Raw genomic sequence first — 25,124 nt, 5'->3', positions numbered from 1 at the left:
TTGACATATCGCATTGTAACACTTTAAAAAACTCACCCTGTATAAAACTATCATTCTTGATAAAACGTGGTTTTCGGATTAATAATTAGTCGTTCCGAAGTATTTGGCGGAATGTTTGAAATTTCCTTACGGCCCTTGGGCACCAAAACACGTATTTTTTTTAAATGTCATGTTTTCAATTTTGAATAAATTACCCATTGGAGACCAAATCGATTTTACCTTGATCTTGCGGCCATTTAGTGAGATAGAAGCTCAAATGTCAATCTCATAATTTAAAATTTTACGAGAATATACCTAATATGCATATTTTTACAGTAAAGCATCTGATTTAATTTTATAAATCTATCGAATTAATATTAATTTTTTTTTTTATCTTCATTACCCACACAAACAGACAGCATCGTTATTTTGGTTCCTTTCAATAAATCGCAAATTATTTTTTCTTTTTTGATTTTATTTAAACTTTAAAAGTATCACAGCCTGTCTTCTACCACAACAATATTTAAGTCTACAACTTACAACTTAACCACAACAATATTTAAGCCAACTTAGGACGTATCTCGTGACATTGGAAATCGGGATTAATACACGATGCCAATGTGACCAAATATGGGATAATATTCTGCTCCATGACTCCAGAAAACATAAAATCCCAAGGACCTTTCGCGTAAATGGCAACATCGTCTGCCCCATGAGTTTCCTTTTCTCTTGGAACGGTTGCTGGCCATTGAAAACCGATTTCATCTAGAAAAGTTGAAGAAGTTAAATTGCCCCACATGCAAAAACCCACTTACTTAAAGCTTCCTGCGAAGGTATAAACCTTTTCTCATCTGAGTTAGGCCTATAACCAGGCCCATTGGCGTAATTTAAGATGGTATATGGATGCTTATCGCTGCCCATACCGGCATAACCAAATACATCACTGCCCCTAGCAGCATACCCTGCGTAGGTCATCGTATGAGCATGATCTAAAAATGCGACCTTTTAAAAGTAAAAGTCAATGAATAAATTATTGTGGGTTTTTTGATGATGCATCTTTTAACAATCCGCCCACCAGATGATGTTGTCGATCACCCATAAGAAATATTCACAATATTTACATTTTTGATATTGACTTACCAGCAGTAACAATAATAAGAGTATCTGCTTCATTTGTTAACTCCAGGGCTCTACTAATGGCTTTAGAGAATTCAGCTGTTTCATCTAGGGCCTTATGGGCCAAAGTGTAATGATGGGCTGTGTCGATTCTACCACCTAAACAAGAATAGTATATAATATAGGGGAGAGTGGGGCATAGCGGAATGATATTTCTTTTTTTTTTAGTTGGCGATCTTAATATTTAAAAAGAAGGTGTAAAAATGCTGTCAATCAAAATTTTAGACTCTTCTTTAAAACGGACAGTGATAAAATATATCTAAGGTGAACGGTTTTTATAAAAAAAAATTAAAAAAAAAGAGAAAATCATTCCACTTTGCCCCTTCGGAGGGGTAAAGTGGAACACTATACGGGGCAAAGTGAAATGGACAATTTTATCAATAAAAGTCGTATATAAAAGCATTTTTAGGCGTTAAAAAAGTTAACAATATATTTTATTCACAAAAGTCGCATATAAAAGCATTTTTAGAGTGTATATCATAGGCGGTAAATTGTTCATGAGCCCATCTTTCGCAGCGACTGCAGGATATCCAGCTTTCTTCAGAACTGGATTTAAGGAATTCACCATCGCAAAAAATACATCTTGTATCATTATCATTTTGAACACCTTGTGCAGAAACGTGTTCTGCCCTTTTACGTTTACTTTGACGATATTCCGGGTCTTTCTTTTTGCTTTCAAAAACTTTTTTTTTACAGTAACTAACTTCATGGGAATTGGACTGTTTTTTTCTAGCAGTTCATGATAATACGGACTTGCGGTTAACACTGCAGTTTTTCCTCTGTTACGTGTTGTTGGTTTTTGTTTAGTAGTCTGCTGCACCTGGGGTACCGGTATAATGTCACGGGGACTGCAAATTTGGTTTTCAGTCAATAGACCTGTCTCCTCTAGAACTTCTGGAGAACAGGAAGGAGAGACATTTAATAAACAAGAATTAATTGATAACAAAGGGACTGGTTCCACTACTACTTTTGGGAAACATGGGGGCATTTTGCCTACACGCTTGCTGCAAGAAGGAAGAGCTTTTTTATCTTTTGCAGTTATTTTTAACACAAAATCTTTATCGGGAGCTGGTACCGCTACTATTTTTGACGAACATGATGGTATTTCGTGTTCAACATCTTTGCTGCAGGAAGGAATGGTTTTTTTATCACCTTGCTTAGCAGTTCCTTTTAACAATATAAGAGGAATACTATCATCGGATGAGTCTTCGTTTTCCGGAGCAGGTCTGTAAAATAACAAATTTATGTTAGGTATAAAATAAACTGTCAAAATTGATACCTACCTATTCGTTGTTTCACTTGCTGCAAAGGCTTCGTCAAAGAAAATATGTGGATTAACAGGCCAAATGCCTGTTTTTGCAAACCCGCTAATGGCATTCTGCGCAGTTGAGGCCCTTAGGAACGGTTTCCCAAACAATTGTTTAACTTGTCGTATTGTTATTGGTCTTCCAGGATGATTTCGTAACCAAAGTTCACATTCCTGCGTGTAAAAGGTGCTGAGAGGAAACATGAACGAAACGTCAAGTGGCTGAAGGCGATGGCTGGTATGTGGAGGTAGGCAAATAATGTGAACATGATTTTTTCTAGCTGTTTCAAGTAAAGCAATATTTCTTGTATGGCTTGCGTGACCATCAAGAATTAGTAAGATTGGTTGATCAGCAGTTGGTTTGACACGTCGTAAAAAGTGATCGAACCATGTTGGGCAAAATATGTCTGTGTTCATCCATCCTGAAGGATGTCATACAAGTTTTATATCAGGCGGTGTCCCCTCTAATAATTCTAAATTTTCTCTTACTCTTGGAAATATCATTAATGGGGGAATATATCTCCCTGCTGCATTAAAACAAATGACTGACGTAGTTGTCGTCCCCCTTTCTGCTGAACTAAGTGTTCCCACTTGCTTTTTGCCTTTAGACGCAATCACTTTTGACGGTTTGTTTGGAACCGTTGTGATTCCTGTCTCGTCCACATTATAAATTTGGCTTGGCGAGAATTTGAAGCGATCATATAGTTCAACGAGCAGGCTAAAAAAGGCAGAAACGGTATGCCGGTTAAAGGCCGTAGCTCTAGCGATTGAGGTTTTTTCGGGAGTTCGCAGAGAAAGCCTTGAGTTCCGCTTTAAAAAGGCTAAAACCCAATCTTTTCCCGCCTTTTCTTTCTCATTATTAAATGGATGGCTTATCCCGTTCCTTACAGCGAACTGATAGGCGAGATGCCTTAAGTCTGATATGCTTAAGCCAAAGTATCTGCTCTCCATGAACAGACAGTGTTCCGCAAGCTGTTGCTCTTGTTGTGGTGTAAAACAACGAGTAAATCTGCCCAAACTTTTTCTTGAAGCTTCCTCGGACGCGCAGTTTTTTTAGCTCTTCGAAACAATGTTGTTTGTGGCACATTATAGCTAAGAGCTGCCTGCTCATAGCTCAAACGATTTGCTCGAACTGTTGTAATAGAGTTGACCATATCTTCCTCATCCCAAACATGTTGTGTGGATTTACGGACATAATTCCTAACCATTTTTGTCAGACCTCTAAAAAATATAGGAATAAAAAATAAACATATGCATTCGAATGAATCTAGTTTAAATATTGTTTTTCTAATGGGGCAAAGTGGAATGCATTCCACTTTGCCCCTTCTGACATTTTTCACTTTGCCCTATTTGGCATCTTTTTAGTAAATGTTTGTTTTTTTTTAGCAACTGTGATTCGATCCATCTATATTATTTAGTACACTTAGTTATATGTCCTACCTTGAAAATAGCTGCTATAGTTTTTGTTAAAATATTACAATCCAGATTTTAACACAAATTTATCACTTTAAGAAATAAACAAATATCCACCAGTTTCACATAAGGTCAAAAATCTAAACAGCACATACGCGCAGTGTTTACCGCTTGACGTACTGAAATGAACCGCTAATTTACCACGTGTTTTGGGCAATGACTTATCAATGCGACGTTGCCATATGTATAATTTCACTTTGCCCCTCATTCCGCTTTGCCCCACTCTCCCCTATGTCGAATATTCACGTGACACTAGGCAATTATTCGGTTCCGCAGTGGTAAAATTAGTAAGTACCTTCTACAAACAAAAAGTACCCTCTAGAGCCCTCTTTATCTAAGACCCTTATTGCAGCCTCGGTCATCTCTTCCAAAGAAGGTTGCACATCCACATCTCTGTCCTTATTATATTTTAAATGGCCTGGATGAAATAAGCCTAGAAAAACTCTTATAAATTACTATGATTTTTCAAGATTAAAAAAGATACCTAGGAGATACTCAGTTTCGTTTTTTACAGACAACAGCTGCTGTTTGTTCCACACATATTCGAATGATTGATTCTTTTCTGCTTTGCTATGCTTCCATTCGTTGATCAAGTTGATTCCATCAGATCTGGCACCACTGTTACCTTCTTCATCTGTGGCATCTCTAGATAAGAAGTTCTTCCTACCACCACCTAAAGAGATTTTCAATTAAAATGGTGAACGATGGTGATTTAGGGCGTGAATACCTAAGATAACATTGAGGTTTTGTCCAGTTTCACCAAAAATCAGCTGGTGAGCGATATCCTCGCAGTTTTTTGGGTCTCCGCCCAGTTCTTCGACGTCACTGTCTGATTCCCAGTGGCGTTCCGATGTGTGGGCGTAAATCGCTGAAATATTGTTGTTTTTTTTTAGAAATTACTATCTGGTATTTAAATAAATACAACAGGCGCCACTAATTAAACTTGAAATATTAACTGAATTTTAAGCATATAAAAAAAGATTTTCTTTAACTTGCTACAAGAACGCACAAATTCTCGCGCCAAATATTGACATTTCTCATTGAATTGACTTAAATTTCGCCATTATAATGGGAATGGTCATTGTAATCGTTCGGTAATTTTTCCACGAATTTTTCGGTTAACCATAAACACGAAGGAGTGATAAGCAGATATTTGAAAAGCTCGAAGCCATTTAAATACGGTGGCAACCTTCGGTTGTTTCGGCAACCTTCGGGACTTTCAGGTAGTTCATCAGACCATGTATCTTATAAAATGAGAGGAACAAAGACGATTAGTCAGCTGATCCAATATTTTTTCGAGTTTTTGTGGTAAAACTTTATTTTACTGGTATTTTCTTGGGATTTAAACAAAAAAATACTTTGTTGAGTTATTGCCTAAATAAAAAGAATAGGGGCCCCTAATTAAACTTTAAATACCGTAAACCGGGGTGACTTTTCCACCCCCGTGGGGACTTTGCTCCATTTAAAAAAAAAGTTTATTTTAATTCCCGCTCAAAAACGTGTAAATATAACGCACCCAAACTGCGAGTGTATCCAACATTACCAATTTGGCTATACGGAGTACGGATACCTTTAGTACCGTTTAGTCAACTGCAGAGGGAAGATACGCTTAATATTTTGTTATAATTTAACCTCAATAAATTTTGGTTTTTATTCTAGGTGTAACAAGTAAGTATGGCAAAGTTGATATTGAATTACCTTGTGATTATTTTTTACCTAGTAGAACTATTTAATAGTCGTAAATAATTCTTGAAAAACAAATTTCGGTTTTACTGTCAACATTTCGCAGTTTTGGGGGTTACTTTTCACCAGAGCAAAGCCACCTCAAACTAGAAGTCTAGGGTTACTTTGCTCCGGCTAAAGTATTTCAAATAAATAATGAAGAAAGCTTCTGTTTGTTTTTTATCAAAAAAAAACTAAAGGTCGGCGTCATGAATTATTTTTTTTGTTTCAGCATGCCTAGGAAATATCAAAGAAAAGCTGGGGCCAGAAGGTATGCAGACTATACCAAAGAAACATTGGAAGAATGCTTGGCTGAAGTTAGATCAGGGGCACTATCACACAGAAAAGCAGAACAAAAGTACAATATACCTAGAAGAACGATTTTAAATAAACTTAAGAAAAAACATAATAGAAAACCAGGTGGTCAACCTGTTTTTTCTTTACAAGAGGAAGAGGATTTGGTTGAGTGCATTATTATTGCTTTGGGAGACTTTGGTTTTCCAGTCGATACTCAAGAGCTGCGTCATATTATTAAGGATTATCTGGACAGATGTGGGAGAAATGTGAAGATTTTCCAGAATAATTTACCCGGCATTGAATGGGCAAATTCGTTTATTGCAAGACATCACCATTTGTCTTTACGCTTTGCCGAGAATGTAAAGCGTGCAAAAGCGGCAGTAGATGAAACTGTTCTACGCAACTTTTTCAATAATTTGGAGAGTGAATTACGTGATGTTCATTCAACCAATATATGGAATTTTGATGAGACAAACCTTACGGAAGATCCGGGGAAAAAAAGGGTCCTTGTCAAGAAAGGTTCCAAATACCCTGAATATATTCGAAATGCTTCGAAGACATTAATATCTGTCATGTTCGCAGGAAATGCTGCTGGAGAACTGTTGCCACCATATGTGGTTTATCGAGCTACTAATATGCGGACTACATGGACAGAAAATGGGCCAAAAGGATGTCGCTATAATGCTAGTTCTTCGGTTTGGTTTGATAGCAACATATTTACTGACTGGCTCGAATTTCAAATGATGCCGAAAATGAAAAAATTAGAAGGAAAGACAGTGCTAATATGTGACAACCTTTCTTCTCATTTGACAGTTCATTCCTTTAGATTGTGTCGTCAAAATCAAGTAAGTTTAGTTTGTTTGCCGGCAAATAGTACCCACCTTACACAGCCTTTGGATGTGGCATTTTTTCGTCCAATCAAAATAGCTTGGCGCAAAGTATTATTAGAATGGAAAGGCACTGAAGATGGTATTAGAAACACAAACATTCAGAAACAAAATTTTCCTCCACTCTTATCAAAAATGATGAATATGATTGAGCCAACCATCAAAGATAACTTGCTTTCCGGCTTTCGCAAATGCGGAATATTTTCTTTAAATATTGAGGAGGTTGTAACTCGCATTCCTTCAACCTTACATAATAAAAGTATGATAGAATCTTCTTTCCTTAAAATACTGGACACAAGAAGAACTTTGTGTACGATTACAAAAAATAATCGTAGAAAAAAAATTAATATTCCTCCAGGCAAGAGTGTGTGCGCTGAGAATGGAATAATACTTCATTTTAATGACGATTCATCAGATAATATAAACTTTCTATTCTTTCTTCTTAAGAGCTTGAGAAAGAACATGAAATCAAAAATGAGTTTATAAATTTTGTTGAAGGAATAGACCCTCAAAAAAAAGATAATTTCGATATGGTTGTAAAGGAAGTAGGGCGTTTTGTTGTATTTGTTTATGAAGGACAACTTTACCCCGGGCAAATCGTTTCCTTTACCAGAGAGGATGTCCGAATTAAATCTATGCAGAAGTCGCTAAAGATGTGGAAATGGCCCTCAAAGCCAGACGAGCTTACTTATTCATGGTCTGATATTCGGGGATCTATTAAACCCCCTAAACAAGTTACAAAAAGAGGCATCTTCTCTGTGCCTAAGCTCGCCTGCTGGTATAGTGACTAAATCCATACTTTAATTATTAACCTAATGCCTTACCTATTATAGTAGTAGTTTTGCATTAATTTTGTAATTAAACTGCAATGCGTTATTCAAGTGTTAACATTTTTTGTAATATTTAAGAAACATTTGCATTCCCTTATATTAAAAACCTCAAAAACTTTAATTTTTTTAAATTTTTACATCCCTCTTTTTACTCGCCGGGGAAAAGTAAATAAAACATAAGGTTAACTTTGCTCCAACGTATAAAATGTAAGAGTTTTTCCTACATATTTAGGGTGGGGCAAAATAACCCCGGGCTATGGGCGAGTTTGCTCCACTTTTCAAACTAAAAAAAAAACAAGATATTCGATATTTTTACGCACTAATCTTCAAAATAGTAATTCTTTAAAATGTTTCTTGTATGTAGAATGCAACTAGAGTAAAGAAATTTCGTAATTTTGTAATAATTTTAGCAATTTTTAAATTTATCTTCAAAAAGAGGAGCAAAGTCACCTGGTTTTACGGTATTATTTGAATTTTAATAAAATAATAAAATATAAACAAAATCAAATTTATTTCCGCCTAGTTGCTACAACGGCGGAGTCAGAAATTAAAATTTTTGCCCCAAATATTGACATTTTCCATTGAATTAATAATTTTATTTTCACCGAATGCTCATTAGAAATTCGAAAATTTTGAAGATTTTTTTAGGCAAACCATAACCACAAAGTGGTGACAAGCACATATTTGGAAAGCTGGCTTTTAGAATAGAGTGGTAACCCTTAGTTATTAATTCAAGTCAGTTTTGAGTCACTTTTTTTATGAAATAACTTTTTTAAATTTCCAAACGGGATATTTCAGTTTATTAGGCCAGATTCTTTATACAATTAGTGGAGCAAAGACGGGTACATGTTGTAGACCATGTGTGCATTGCAAAAATCGGAGTGAAATCTGCTAGCGATTATTCAGCTAATCCAATGCATTTTTCGACTTTTTATGGTAAAACTTTATTTTAGTGGTATTTTAAACAAAAAAATACTTTGTTGTGTAATTGCCAGAATAAATACAATCGGCCACTAATTAAACTTAAAATATTATTTGAATTTTAATAAAATAGAAACAAAATCAAATCCAAATTCCTATAAGGGCGAACATTTTCGCACCAAATACTGACATTTCTCATTGAAAATTTTATTTTAGTTGTGCCAAATGGATATTACAAACGTGAAGATTTGGTGATTTTAACTCGATTTTTTGGGTTTACCATCGACACAAAGAGGTAATATAAGCACATATTTGGAAAGCTGGAAGCCTTTACAATAGGATGGCAAGCCAAGTTATTAATTTAGTCAGTTTTCAGTCAATTTTTATGGAATACTACTCAAGCAGCTTCATGGATTCTATTGGGCCTTTGGTAGGGTTTGAAAGTGTCAAATTCCTAAAAGCGACTTTGCAATTTATCAGGCCATATATCTTCTGCAACGAGTGGAACAAAGACATAAGACAAGTATGTTTTGTAAAATCACAAAGGAAAATCACATTCGAACCTGGCAGCCATTATTCAGCTGGTCTAATGCATTTTTAGAGTTTTTGTAATAAAACTTCGTTTTAGTGGGATTTAAGGAAAAAAAACTTTTTCTACTACTGTGTGTAAAGTACTTACTTTATGCACGGTATCTCAGGATTTATAAAGCTTCACTAATGCCTAAAATAGTTATTTATGTAACAAGTGTGTAAAATCCATTTTTGATGAGTAGGAAACCTGTCGCATGAGCCCGTATGCGATGTATAGAAAATTTTTTCTATTACCGAAGCAAACATAAAAAAAATCAAAAATGTAAAATTACTTTACGCACTTAAACGACTTTACGGTAAAAAAAAACGTCAAAACATTTGTTGACAAATTATAAATTAAACGTCAAATTACTTGGGTAAAAGGACATTTTTAGGCACTAGTACGTGCACACCCTGGGAACTGTGTAAAGTGAGCACTTTACGCAGGGTAATAGAAAAAAGTCTTCTTACGTACTAATATGTAAAAAGTAATTTAACGTTTATTTCGCATTTAATTTATAATTTGTCAAAAATTTGTTTGTCGTTTTTTTTCGCACAAGTGCGTAAAGTAATGTAGAATTTTCGATTTTTTTAATTGTTTTTTTCGGTACTAGAAAAAATTTATGGTACACGTATGTAAAATCCTCTTTTTTTATTCATGGCAATTTTCAATGATTTTTCCATTCATAAAAAAAACGATCATTTGTTACATAAATAACTATTGCTAGTTAATATTTCCATATAAATTGGAAAAAGTTGTTCACATTTTTTACGTTGTAGGAAAATGCTTACTGAACTTACCAGCAGGTGAAGCATGTGTGACCCTGGTACTAGTAACAAACCCAGTACGCCTTCCAGCATCTTGAAACTTCTTCGCCAAAGAATCCACCCTGTTCTCCTTTAGTTTCATGGCGGTGCAATTCTTTAGTTGCACACCAGCCGATACCCCTATAGTACCCAGGTTGGCCTTGACGCCTCCCAGATAAGCTGTAGCCGAACATGCTGAGTCAGGAGTTTGGTGGTTGACACAGTAAGTCTTAAAAAGGGTTTCAATAAAAATTGAGAAAGGTGTTATATGGATTGTTACCTTGGAAAGTCCTGTGATAGGAAAATTTTCAAATGCCAAAGAGGTTTCTTCGCCTCCTAAGTAAACTCTGGTGGCGGCTATGGTTGCTATGGACATCCCGTCACCCATGAAGAAGATCACGTTTTTGGCTTCATCTAAGAGAGTTATTCTATAAGTGTTCTGAAATATCTGTGAATCCAGGAGAGTTTTTGATAATAAATACGACCTTAATTTCCATCTGAAACTACCAAATATAAATTCTTAACTCACGACCACGTTTCGACACTAATCCCAAACTAAATCTCAGGAATACCTCTATTTTGATGATAGACGATCAGGATGAACTCAGTAGTTCTGCCGCGATTATTGCCGGTCCCAACCGATAAAGTATGCAGGGTGAGGCTAGGTTAGCTCCCTACCTAGAGAGCAATATGTAAAAAAACGCCTATGGCCCACAGAGAAGAAACCCCAGCTTCGAAAAATGGACAGATCACTTATGAAACTAATTAAGGAAAACTATTAGAATAGTCTGCTGGAGTATTACCTCATGGAACGGAAAGGATCAGAAAATACTCCTGGAGATAAACAACCACAGGATATATACAGGGTGTTCATTTGAAAACTTCACACCACGGATTTATCGAAAACCACTGTTTAAAAAAACGCCGAAATACGTCAAAAGGTTTGTCAAGGGGGACAACTTTCTAACCTAAAATTACTTCACCCCCTTTCACCCTCTGCCTTCCAGGGTCATCCCCTTAAAAATTTTAAATGGCAAGGGGTATCGAGTAATAGCTTGTTTAAAAGGACTTTCGAAGTCTTTTGTTTTGACGTTTGATTTTTTTAAATCGGTCGATTCGTTTTCGAGAAAATTAGAAAAATCTTTGTTTATCTTAATTTGTTCAGATAGAAAACAAAAACAAAAGAATATCAGTTTTTATTTCAATAAGTGTTCAAAATGTTGCCCGTTTTTGGCCAAACAATGATATAGGCGATGTTCAAATTCCTGACGCACATTTTCAAAAACATGATGTCGGATATCATGACAGCTGTCCATGATGCGTTGCCGAAGTTCATCCAAACTTTCAGGTTGGGGAGTAAACACAATAGATTTCAAATGGCCCCATAGAAAAAAGTCTAACGACGTTATAGCAGGAGATCTAGCAGGCCATTCTATAGGCCTTCTTCGCCTTATCCATTTATCTGGAAACTCGTCGTCTGAAATATATTTCCAGCAAGACGGCGCTCCTCCTCACTATGTTCTTCCCGTTCGGCAATGGCTAGATGACGAGTTACCAGATAAATGGATATAATTTAAAACGGAAGCTACCAACAGCAATTCCAAAGATTAGACGTGGAAAAAACTAAATAACAACCTGAATTTTTTTCCGCATTCTTTTCATCAACGCATATATCCTGGGCGAACTGTATTTATTGTTATACCTGCTTAGTTATTTATAGTTGCCAAGGAAAATAAAGAATTTATTTTGCCGTCAGTTACATTTGTGACAGTCTTGGAATAGTGAAAATTTATTTGTTGAATTGAAGATTTTACTTCCAAAATGGTTCACACTCTAGCCGAAATAGTGGAAATTCAATCTAATTTATGTTGCCCAAAATCAATGTGCTCGGCAAACTGCCGTCACGTTTAACGCCAGACATCCGGAGAAGATAACTTTGCATAGGTATGTTTTGGACCTTGTTACTAAATTTACTGAAACTGGATCTGTTGCAAATAAAAAACGGGATCATCGGCGAATTTTGGATGAAGCCGCTCAAGTTGAAGTTTTGGGTCATTTTGAAATAAATCCTAATACTTCATTACGCAAAATTGTTGCTTCCACTGGTATTTCATTAGGCTCTGTTCACACAGTTACCAAACTTCATATATTTCATCCATTCAAAATGAAAATATTGCAAGAGTTAACCGAAGATGATTTCGATAGACTAGTTGAGTTTTGTGAAAAAATGACTGAAGCGATTAATGATAATACTATTCATGTAAAGAATATCTGCTTTAGCGATGACTGCACATTTTATCTAAATGGATTTGTTAATAAGCATAACTGTAGATATTGCAGCAATAAAAATCCTTATGCATTTGTAAAAGGGCATACCCAGTACCCTCAAAAAAATAATGTATGAGCAGGCATTTTAGGAAATAAAGTGATTGGGCCATTATTTTTTAACGGAAATTTAAATGGAGACATTTATTTGGATATGTTGGAAAATACCATCAATCCGCTTATCACTGAATCCATTGAAAACCATATCGATGATGATGGAAACCCTATACTTGATGAGGCTCAAATATATTTCCAGCTAGACGGTGCTCCTCCTCACTATGTTCTTCCCGTTCGGCAATGGCTAGACGACGAGTTTCTAGATAAATGGATAGGGCGAAGGGGGCCTATAGAATGGCCTGCTAGATCTCCTGATATAACACCGTTAGACTTTTTTCTATGGGGCCATTTGAAATCTATTGTGTTTACTCCCCAACCTGAAAGTTTGGATGAACTTCGTCAACGCATCATCGACAGCTGTCATGATATCCCACATCATGTTTTTGAAAATGTCCGTCAGGAATTTGAACATCGCCTATATCATTGTTTAGCCAAAAACGGGCAACATTTTGAACACTTATTGAAATAAAAACTGATATTTTCATGTTTTTGTTTACTATCTGAACAAATTAAGATAAACAAAGATTTTTCTAATTTTCTCGAAAACGAATCGACCGATTTAAAAAAATCAAACGTCAAAACAAAAGACTTCGAAAGTCCTTTTAAACAAGCTATTACTCGATACTCCTTGCCATTTAAAATTTTTAAGGGGATGACCCTGGGGGGCAGAAGGTGAAAGGGGGTGAAGTAATTTTAGGTTAGAAAGTTAAAAAAAAAAAAAAAAAAAAAAAAAATACTTTTATTACCATTCAAAATTATTAAACATTATTACAGAATATACGAAACAAAATTCCATGAATATACAAATAATTCAAAATTACAACAATTTGTTTGGTAATCGGAGTGCAACGCGATTTTTATAAAAAAAAACCGATACACATGCAAGTACATAGATTACTTGTACATGTGCTGTACAACCCGTGTTCCTAAATAAACTATTTTCTAAAAAACGTAATATTATGTATTTACAATAAGGTCCATACCAAAATCAAAAGGGACAATATATGCATTTTACAATGAACTAGCGAGTGGCTATGAAGCTGGACAAAAAGAAAAACAAAAAAAAAAACAAAAGAATCCAAAGACGAGCGAGAACGGTATAGGGGCGAGCACGAAGGGTAGATAACAGGCGAGTGAGAATTTAATTTTAATGAAAATATTTGCAATTAGCAAGATCAGGTGTGCAGAACATTAATTAAAACTAAAATAGCATTTTATAAAATACGGTCACATTAGGTTACCATAATTTGCGTGTTTAAGAGATATTTTTTTAAGTTTATAATAAATTTTTTAGGCGAACATTCCTTTATATAAATAGGTAGTTCATTCCACATTCGAATGCCCATATATAAAAAAGATTTTTTAAAGGTTGCTGTTCTATGTAAAGGAATTCTAAGCAAATGGGGATTTCTTGTATTATAAGGAATATCTTGATTAAAAAATAAATTTCTTAAATTTGCAGGCTGTCCGGTTTTCATTATTTTATAAATTAAATTAAACATATGGACTTTCCTTCTATTGCTCATATTCAGAATTAAATTAGAATTTAAATATGGAGTTATGCGGTTTCTAGAGGCAATATTAAATGAATATCTCATGCAACTATTCTGAAGTTTTTGTATTTTGTTCGATAAGTATTTAGTTAAAGAATCGCCGTATACAATATCCCCATAGTCAAGTAATGAAAGAACTAGTGTATCACACAGCCAATATTTTATTTTTGAAGGCAACATTTTCTTATGCTGATAAAGGCCCTTTAATCTGATGTAGGCGGCTTGAAGTTTGACTTTAATATGGGAAGTAAAGTTAAGATTTGAATCAATAACTACACCTAAATTACGTTTTTCAGTTACAACTGGAACAGACTCGCCTTTAACAACTACTTTAAATCTGTTTGAAACCTCTTGCACCTGACTCTTGTTATGTGTTACAAACATTACACACGATTTTGATGCGTTAAGTTTTAAGTTATGATTCTCAGTAAACACGGCCAAGCTCTGTAGATCAGTATTTATTTTATTTTGCGCCTCATGCAGACCTGGAGTATCAAAAGCAATATATACCTGGGAATCGTCAGCATACTGTTGGAGTTTTGAATTTTGAAGACACTAGATAGAGATAACAGCAACGGTCCTAATATGGATCCTTGTGGAACACCCATGGTAAGAGGCAAGAAGTTGGAGAACTCATAATTTGACTTTTTGATTACCCGAACGCGGTCTCACTGCGTTCGGGTAATCAAGACTCTCAAGATAAGATTGGAAAAATATAATGGCATTTGTAGACAACCCAAAATAGTGTAATTTAGCTAATAGTAATTTATGATCAATGGTGTCGAATGCTTTACTAAAATCAAGTAGGGTTAAGCAAGTTATCTGTTTTTTGTCTTCTTTAATTCTAATATCATTAATAAGGCTTATGAGACTTGTTGTAGTACTAAAAGATTTTCGAAATCCCGACTGACAATCAGGAATTATTTTAAACTTATATAAATATTTAGAGAGTTCATTATAAATGTGACGTTCTAATATTTTTGATATAACTGGTAAAATGCTTATTGGTCTTATGTCTTTAAGTTCTTCAGGGGAGGAAATTTTAGGTAAAGGAATAAGAATAGCTTGTTTCCATTCACTAGGATAAATTTTCTGCAAAATACAACTATTAATAATATTAACTAAAGCCTCTAAACAATAAGGAAGACATATATTTAAATCTTTAATACAAATTTCATCAACTCCCATTGCATTACTTCCAATGTTTTTTATAATATTCGCAGTTTTTTCCTCATCAATTAAATTGATATAAAACTCTTCCTGATTAACATTTAGTTAATTATTTTTGTAGAAGTCAATTTTTTCATTTGAGGTTGATTTTGTAAAAGCCACGGAGTTAGAAAAAAATGAGTTTAGGTCAACTGCATTATTTAGTGTTTCTGGTAAAGGATTGGTTTTAGTTTTTGTAAAATTAAGTTTTTTAGCGGTATTCCAAAAATCTTTACCTTTTTTTAAGGAAAATTGTTTGAAATATGCCGCTTTCTCTCTACTTATGGCATGTTTAGTGAAATTTCGAAGCTGTCTGTAGTAATTTAAATTCCCAGGAGCTTTCTGTTTTAAATATTTGTGACGTGCCTTATCTCTAAGTTTCATTAAAAATTTTATATTGCTCGTGATCCAGGGAGTAAAAGGTTTCTCTTGTAATATTTTAGTTTTAAAAGGTGCATATTTATTAATTAAGTAAGTAATATTATTTTTTAGTATTGCAATTTTTTCACTAATATTATAAGTATAATATATATCATGCCACGGGAGTTGTTCCCCTTGACAAACCCTTTGACGTATTTCGGCGTTTTTTTTTAAACAGTGGTTTTCGATAAATCCATGGTGGGAAGTTTTCAAATGAACACCCTGTATATGCGGACTATCCGAGACAAAACATAAATGTCAGAGCACGACAAAGTATAAAAACTATATCATGCTTTGTAGTGAGAACCGAAACCAGAATGAGGCCACTCGGGGGTCAGTATTCTTTTGCACGAAAGATGCACTGATATAAAAGAAAACGTCGACTAATTTCCCCAAAGCCTCACTGCCTTTGGTAAGTATCTACGTCCTGGACATGTCCAAACCAATAGAGGAATCAGAGTTCTTATGAGAAGCTACAAAACATCATTGACTAAATAAACCACAATGGAAAAGTAATTCTAAAAACGATTGGGAAATGCTAGAATCGTTTCAGGCGATTCCCGGAGTTAAACAAAGAAAATACCTTGTTTGCAACACCAGAGGTCAGAAATCAATCATCCGTTATTTAATAACAAATAGAAATACCACTCCGAATCAAATACAAGACATAAGAGATGTTTAAAATAAAATATTAAAAACATATTTTTACTGCTAACACCGGCATAGATCACAACTTAGTTCTCAGAAAGTTCGTCATAGAGAGGCATCGAAGAAAAAAGAAAAGACGAATAATGATTAAGAAGCATAACATAGAATCATTGGATAACGGTGAATATTGAATACGTGGTGAATTTTGGATTAAGCGCAACATCTACACAGGGGATATTTTGTTGATAAACATACTTAGTATTCCATGTAAGTAATTGTAATGATTGTAACGATAAAATGTAAGTATTCCAAAAGAAAATGATATAATAAAATTGTTGTAATTTGCAGAAACTAAATTAGATTCTTTAAATTGCCAAATTTCTACACAGAACAGCAATGCTCCAAATTTCGCCTGAAAATATTCTTAGGCGATGTACGAAACACTAAAAAAAAGCTTCTACTCCTCGACATTTAGATGGCGCTAAGAATGAAAAACTCCTTAAACTACCGCTTTTACTGAGGCTACAGGTAAATCATCAAATTATGACATAAAAATCTTAACAAAATTGATCTGTTCGCATATTTCGCACAAAGGTGTTTAGTTCAGTGTGTTGCGTGTCAGCAGTTTTCATTTGGGTTTGTCAGTAGCGACATATGGGATACAGAAAAATTTATAAAAATGCAATGAATTATATTGTAAAAGAACCGAGATATAAACAGTAAAAACGTTGAATCGAATATACGAGGGTGGGTCAATAAGTCCGTTACTTTTTGAATTTCCCGCCCTTTAATGGAAATGGCAACTCTGCTCCTGTCAACAGAGAACTGTCAGTTGACGCCTGTCAAAATTTGAATAAGCTGCGTCATTTAGTTTGTGTTTGACAGCTGTTGATAGCAGACTACCACTCGTTTTGAGAAGAAAATGGAAAAAAGTGAATTTTGTGTGCTCATTAAGCATTATTTTTACGGAAAAAAACCATCACTCAAACCAAGGCTAAGCTTGATAAATATTATGGGGACCCTGCATCATCCATTTCCATGATAAAGAAGTGGTTTACTGAATTTCGATGTGGCCGTACAAGTACGGAAGATGCCGAACGTTCTGGACGCCCAGTCGAGGTCTCTACATCCAAAACAATCGAAAAAATTCACGATATGTTTTTAGCCGATCGGAGATTGAAAGTGAGAGAGATTGTGGAAGCCATAGGCATCTCACATGGTTCAGTAGTTTCAATTTTGAATGATCATTTAGGTATGAGAAAGCTTTCCACAAGATGGGTGCCGCGTTTGCTCACAATCGACCACAAACGCAACCGTGTGACAATTTCCCAGCAGTGTTTGGCGTTACTCAACCGCAATATGGACGAATTTTTGCGTCGTTTCGTCACCGTGGACGAAACGTGGAGCCACCACAACACGCCAGAGACCAAACAGCAGTCAAAACAGTGGATTTCTCGGGTGAATCGGCGCCCAAGAAGGCAAAGGTGGGTTTGTCAGCCAATAAAGTCATGGCGACCGTTTTTTGGGATGCACGCGGTATAATCCACATTGACTATCTTCAAAAGGGGAAAACAATCAATGGAGAACATTATACCAACTTATTGGATAGATTCAATGAGGAACTGAAAAATAAGACCACAATTGGCCAAAAAAAAGTTCTTTTCCACCAGGACAATGCAAGGGTCCACACATGTGCAGTTTCCATGGCAAAATTCCATGAATTAGGTTCTGAATTACTTCCTCATCCGCCCTATTCTCCAGATTTAGCCCCCAGTGACTATTTCCTATTCCCAAACTTAAAGAAATGGCTCGGCGGAAAGAGATTTGACTCCAACGACGAAATCATCTCTCAAACAAATGCCTATTTTGATGATCTCGACAAATCATATTTTTCCGAAGGGATAAAAAAATTGGAGAAACGTTGAACTTAGTGTATAGAACTCAAAGAAGACTATGTTGAAAAATAAAATAACTTTTTATATAAAAACCTGTCTTTTATCCAAAAAGTCACGGACTTATTGACCCGCCCTCGTAGATATTGGCGATAATGCATTTGCATACATAAACTTTTTTGTGAAAATGATCAAGTGCAAATGTTAACAACAAAAGTAAGAAATAATTATAAGAAGCTGTTGTGTTGGAAATCTATGGACAGCAAAAGATACCGATGGTCTGGTTTTTTAACAGGCGCTCAATATGTTTAATACTTGGGTATTGGGTTCAGATTCTTAAGCATTAAAACCATGAAAATCTGAGAAATAATCAATTCTATATGCATGTGAAAATTATCTTACTTCAGATTCATTCAGCCCAATTCAGGCAGCCTTAAGGGCCGGTATTACAAAACTATTTTGACAGATAACTTAAAGTAAAAACTTGTGGAATAATTTTACATGTCACAGTTCTTCAAAAAACTTCAAAATGTAGAAATTAACTTTATCGGGTTGATGGGGTATCAGTTAAAGTTAACTTTATAAGAAAATCTTGGCTTTTGACATATATTCGGTGAATAATTTTGAATATAATCTAACTCTGTAAAAGCTTCTATTCCTCGACATATAGAGGCGGCTAAAAAAAACAAAATTATCTCGAGACTACCGGCCATTTTTCGTAGTTCTTTAGCTTGTAGAGGCTTTCTTTATAGAAGTCTACGGCCAAGCCAAGCCAAAATAAAAACACAAAAAAATCATCTTTTGACAGTTAATGGTCCTAATAACATCTCAAAGACAAAGAAGAAGGAATGGGACGTTTATAAAACTGACATTTTATTGCTAAGGGCCGATATAATAAATATTTTTCAAAAGTTAACTTTAACCGCTAAGTTACCCTCAGCAATAAACTGTCAGTTTTATAAACGTCTCGTTTCTTCTTCTTCGTCTTTGAGACATTATTAGGGCCAAGTGCTACTGTCAAAAGATGAATTTTTCGTCTTTTAATTTGACTTGACTTGGTCGTAGATACACTTCTAGAAAGAAAGCCTCTAAAAGCTAAAGAACTACGAAAAATTGCGGCTTTTTATATCATGCTTGAGAGTCGTGTTTTTACCGCCGGCGCCGTCTACATGTCGAGGAATAGAAAATTTCTCAATGTTAGGTTATATTCAAAATTATTGACAAAAAATATGTCAAAACCCAGAATTTTTTATAAAGTTAACTTTAAGTGATAACCCATCCACCCGACAAAGTTAACTTCTACTTTTTGAAGTTAACGATGACATATGACGCTATTCCACAAGTTAGCTTTAAGGTATCTGTCAAAATAGTTTTATAATACCGGCCCTAAGGGTAACTTGATGGTTAAAGTTAACTGTTGAAAAATATTTATAATACCGCCCCTTTAGCACCTAACACTATATAACCTAACACTGAAAAAGCTTATAGTCCTCGACATATAGATGGCGGAAAAAAAACCAATATATCTTCTCGACTACCGGACTGTCAAGTATCTGATATGTCATATAAAATGCCACCATTTTTCATAGTTTTTAGCTTGTCCAATTTTTTGCTTTCTTTCTAGAATTATATCTACGGCCAAGCCAAGACAAAATAACACGAAAAATTCATATTTTGACAGTAGCACCTGGCGCTAATAACGTGTCAAAGACGAAGAAAAAGAAATGGGACGTTTATAAAACGTTAAAATTTTTAAAATTCCTTAGGAACTATAGGAGATACGGGCATTATTTCGATTAAATAACAGCGGGCGCGGACTACAAATAGATTACTGTCATAGTATAACATCGATTTTGTTTGCTGGATATGGATTGGACGCTAGCTTCACATTCAAAAATATCTAAAAAAAACACAAGTGGCAATATTGGATACTTGCATTGTAGACAACATACGAATTTTTCTACGTTGCCTAGTTGTTTTTTTTTTCATCAACTTCTTTGTCAAGAATATTCTTTTATTCTGAAAAGTTTTTTGATTAATCTCAAAGTATAGATTATTGGTCAGCAAATAAAAGAATATTTAAAAGAATATATTTTTAGGTGTTACAAAATATAAAAAATATAAAAAAAATTCAATCGATAAAAAAAATATTATATATTGTATGGAAAATTGAAAAATGGATTTGACAACAACGTGTGAGAGATGGTGAATTGAAACACCTTGCCTATGGTTTGCAGCTAAGCTTATTCTAAACATTCAATATTCTAAGGGAAGCCACTGACCGAATATCTATATGAAAGCAGGGTAAGTGGAAAACTCACATCGGGAAACATAACAGTCGAGGTGAAAGACAGCTGTAACATAATTAAGAGATTCATACAAACTTAAACTCGCCAAACAAAATGAAGCCTTGGTTTACACAGCGGAAAAAAAGGAGAGCTACTTATAATGTAAAAGTACACTAACAGAGGAAAACTGCAATAACTATAAATAAACAAGAGATAAAGTCAACACGGCAATTAAAAGAATCAATAAAGAATACTTCTCCACATCAGACATGAATCACGATCTTTATGGAGCGCAGAGGAAAGTTTGGAAGGTGCTCCAAAACAGAGAGAAACCCGTAAGCGAATACATCCGGCCTAAAAGGGTTTCCTCTGACTCTGAACAAATGAGAAACATAGTCTAGAAACCTATTATATGAGAAGACTGATAATATGGTAAAACCCTATTCACAGGAGACAGAGGAAGAGATAATGAATAGATTAATGGTTACAGAGGAGAGTGTTAGTGTGAAGATTAAAAATCTGAAAAATAGAAAAGCTTCGGAAGTAGATGACATCCCTAAAGAGCTCATAAAATATGGAGGTAAAGAGCTAGAAACAAAATTACCTCGTCATGGACGAGATTATACCGGGTGGCGCATCGAAAACGAAACACAGCCAATTACGGACAGTCCATTAACTTTTTAAAAAAACGCGCGGACCCGTCGATTTTATTTTCGAGGGGGACACTTAATAATCACAAAATAACTTTCCCACCTACAACCCCCTAAGCGGGGGTGGCACTACCCCTAAAATCTTAAATGGAAAGGGGGGTCGAGTGATACCCCATTGAAAAGGTCTTTTAATTCTCTTTACAAGGGTATTTGGTTTGACGCAATTAAAGTAAGTACTTTTTAAAATGTTCGCATTTAAACCTTAAAAGGCAATTTTCAAATATTTTTACTTTATCATAGACTACTAAAGGTACTTTTAAGAAAAACAATGCCAGGCAGTAGGACAAAACCATCAAGTATTATTAAATTATGAGACAAAAAATGATATAGCCCTATCATATTACAGAATATTTTGAGTTTAAGTCTAGTCATTCAAAAAATTATCGCAAAAATACATTTAAAAAGAATTTGCTTAAGTGTTAGCTTATAATAAATGTTCAAAATGGCCACCTCCATTCTCCATACAATAAAAAAGATTTTGCTCAAAGCGTTGTCGCACGTTCTGCAATACTTCAGGCGTGATTTAAAGACAGTCATTTACAATTCTGCCTTGTAAATCTTCTAACGAAGTGGGTTCAGTCTCATAAACTTTGCTTTTTAAGTGACCCCAAAAAAAAAAGTCTAGAGGTAATAAATTCCGCGATAGAGGCCATTCAATAGCACCTCTTCTTCCAATCCATCGTCCTGGAAACGTCCGATCCAAATATTCTCGCACGAATAACGTATAATGTGGTGGGGCACCAACCTGCTGAAACATCAATCTATCCTCATAGTATCTGTCATTTTGAGTTTCAATTATAGCTGTCAATGCCGGATCAATGGCCTTTTGAAATAGCTCTAAGTACATTTCACCTGTCAGATTTCCAGGTAAAAAAATTGACCAAATAAATTATCACCAAAGATACCAGCCCAGACATTTAACTTTTGTGGGTATTGGGTGTGTACCTCACGATACACTCTAGGATTATTGTCAAACCAATATCGGCAGCTATGACGATTGACCAAGCCATTCAGGAAAAAAGAGCTTTCATCAGAGAAACACGTATTAAACAAAAAATTTGGGTCATTAATAATTCGTTCACTCATAATTTCACTAAATTGTGATCGCCGATCGAAATCATCTTCATTCAGCTCTTGCACAAGATGTATTTTGTACAGATGAAACTTATGAGCTTTTAGAGTTCTTTGGATACTACGTCGACTAATACCTGTGACGTGTGACGTGTGAGTTTTCAATTGACGGGTACTTAATGTAGGATCTACATTAATATGCCCTAGTACAGCCACTTCCATACCTTCATTCCTTACGGGATTTTCAATATTGCGTTTGCGATTCGCCACTGATCCAGTTTCTCGAAATTTGGAAACAAGCTCCAATACATACTTTCGCTGCACCTTGCTGTTTTCATGTCGCTCATTAAATAATTCCGCCGTTCTATTAGCACATTGATTATTTCCAAAAAATAATTCAATTATTTCAACTTTTTCTGCCGTTGTATGCACTATTTTTATTTTTAAAAATAGGTATTACCTAAAAAAAAACAGTAAGTCCCGCACTATAAATCACCTTTTTAACAGCGTACTACATTTAGAATAAATTGAGAATAATTCAATTTTTAGTTTTGGTCAACAAGAAAATTTTACAAATATTTTTAAAATTTTTTGGCTGACCCGTTCTCTAGTTCATCCGTATTATTCTAATGATATTTATTACCTGTCGTAAATAAATTCATATTAATACCAACGTGATCTGTGATTGAGATAGTGAACTTAAAACTGCAAATTCTTTTTAAATGTATTTTTGCGATAATTTTTTAAATGTCTAGACTTAAGGTCAAAATATTCTGTAATATGATAGAGCTATCTCATTTTTTGTCTCATAATTTCATAATACTTGATGGTTTTGTCCTACTTCATGGCATTGTTTTTCTTAAAAATACCTTTAGTAGTCTATGATAAAGTAAAAATATTGAAAATTACCTTTTAAGGTTTAAATGCGAAAATTGTGAAAAGTACTTCCTTAAATTGCGTCAAACCAAGTACCCTTGTAAAGAGAATTAAAAGACCTTTCCAATGAGGTATCACTCGACCCCCCTTCCTATTTAAGATTTTAGGGGTAGTGCCAGCCCCGCTTAGGGGGTTGTAGGTGGGAAAGTGATTTTGTGATTATTAAGTGTCCCCCTCGAATATAAAATCGACGGGTCCGAGCGTTTTTTTTTAAAGTTAATGGACTGCCCGTAATTGGCTCTATTTCGTTTTCGATGCGCCACCCGGTATAAGAATGAACAGGGGATGAACAAACTTAATAACAAACCAATGGTCTGCTATGCGAATAATGCGGTAATTCTGGACCTTAGAAACCATCGCAGGAAAGACATTTAAAAACAGCGACATAAGAGAAGCATGCAAGATTGAATAATGAGATGGGGGAGGAAAAGAAGAAGATATTAGTATGACCACGTAGACAGAATTGACAAAGGGAAAATTACATCACTAAAGACGGAAAAATAGCCACTTGGAAGAACACTTAAGGAATGGAAAGATAGCCTCAACTCTGTCTCATAGGATAACTGAATTACAGACCTTAAAATCTCCTGGAAACATAAGAAGAAGAAGTCTACTGATAAATAAAAATCTTGAAGTTGCATAATGCGTTTGAAAACCTCAAATTTGGCATCTTGGTGGCCAAAATTGCCCTTAAGTCAGAAAGTTTCTGAGGTACAAAAAAACCGTTCTTGCTTATGCTTTGTGCTCTTTCTTTGACTAAAATTCTTTTAGGATTCATCCAATTATTTTATAAAATTATTCCCAAGAATACTGAAAGTTTGATGAAAAAAATGCCCTAACCAAAACTGCTCTAACTATGAAAACTTTTATTCTAGAGTCACGTGTTAGCCCTCAAAATTATCCTTAGGAACCCCTTAATAAATATTTTTAGAAAAACATGGGAATTGTTCAGTGGTTTTCAAGTTATGAAGGAACTAGCAAAAATTGACGAAATAGTTTCAAAACAAAAAGAAATCGTGCAAATCAAAAGATGAATAAATAAATTTAATAATAAAAAAAACTGCCCAAGAAATCGTTCAAGCTTCATTAAATTTTATTAACTCGTAAATTCACGTTCTTGGCCATAAAAGTATCGACAATAATTATTAACCTTAGAGGTTGCGACATACCAGAAGAGAATTATGTTATAAAAATTACTTTGTTATTACTTTAGCAGGTGCAAAAACTTATATTCTTTTATCTATTATATACTTACGAAAATTATGTTTGTATTTAAATTTTTCTCTTATGCTCTTTATGGCGTTATTCTTCCAATAGTCTTGCGTTTGCTCCCTGAGGACTTCTTCGTCACTCTTATTCCTCACAAATTTATTTTGGAAAGGATGAATTTCGTCATCTAAAATTCGTATATTAGATTTATTGGAATTACAAATGGTTCTTCTTACCTTCTTCTTCAGTTTTTTTATGCGCAGAAGGTTTACACAGGGCACTCACTAAGAATAATAAGATAAGAGTTACAAAAAATGTATGAGCCATTGTCACTATTAAGCGCGATTATTGAAGTTGGTGTACTTGCAATAAATGTAGCAAATAACTAGTATATCTTTAATATAAAGTAAAGTGATTACTTCTCCCCCTTAGGTGCATATTTATAAGGTCAACTAAACGCTTGTTACAATAAATTAAATTAATTTAATGTTGTATAGGTTTGCTCTGCATGTTAATTATCGATCCTTGACCTTGCTGGATTTCTTTAATTTTAAATGTTTTTTTTTCAGTTCCAGATAAGTTTCTTTTATTATTATTATCTAAGAGGAAATATTTTGAATGATTTATAATTTTTTTGAAGCAGAATTATTTTTCTTCTCTCCAATTGCTCTTCTTGAAATTAATGATCCACTTTTGTTTTGAATATTGCTTTCCTAAAAAATGGTTTAAGTATTACCAATTATGGTATAGATCTGGTATGTCAATGAAATTCCGTGTC

General features: G+C 34.6%; 1 protein-coding gene across 1 annotated transcript; it reads right to left on the bottom strand.

The window, feature by feature from the left end:
• Positions 1 to 524: 524 nt before the first annotated feature.
• On the bottom strand, positions 525 to 24,748 carry LOC126738776 (membrane-bound alkaline phosphatase-like). Its single transcript, XM_050444223.1, has 10 exons — positions 24,583 to 24,748; positions 24,393 to 24,533; positions 10,249 to 10,382; positions 9,963 to 10,197; positions 4,662 to 4,802; positions 4,419 to 4,607; positions 4,230 to 4,367; positions 1,120 to 1,254; positions 795 to 968; positions 525 to 744 (listed from the first exon to the last, which is right to left on the bottom strand). The coding sequence occupies exons 1-10, from the start codon at positions 24,671 to 24,673 to the stop codon at positions 539 to 541; spliced, it is 1,584 nt and encodes a 527-aa protein (XP_050300180.1). The 5' UTR covers positions 24,674 to 24,748; the 3' UTR covers positions 525 to 538.
• Between the last annotated feature and the right edge of the window lie 376 nt (positions 24,749 to 25,124).

Source organism: Anthonomus grandis, chromosome 1 (genome assembly GCF_022605725.1).
Source record: "Anthonomus grandis grandis chromosome 1, icAntGran1.3, whole genome shotgun sequence".
NCBI classification, from domain to species: domain Eukaryota; kingdom Metazoa; phylum Arthropoda; class Insecta; order Coleoptera; family Curculionidae; genus Anthonomus; species Anthonomus grandis.
The sequence above is the reverse complement of the archived record's forward strand: the minus strand, read 5'-3'. Positions and strand labels throughout refer to the sequence as shown.

Excerpts from the sequence above, each read along its gene's own strand:
- LOC126738776 (XM_050444223.1), bottom strand. The coding sequence starts at position 24,673 with ATGGCTCATACATTTTTTGTAACTCTTATCTTATTATTCTTAGTGAGT. Across the intron at positions 4,803-9,962 it reads CACACATGCTTCACCTGCTG|CGATTTACGCCCACACATCG; the intron begins GTAAGTTCAGTA and ends ACAATATTTCAG. Across the intron at positions 969-1,119 it reads TCTTATTATTGTTACTGCTG|ATCATGCTCATACGATGACC; the intron begins GTAAGTCAATAT and ends TCGCATTTTTAG.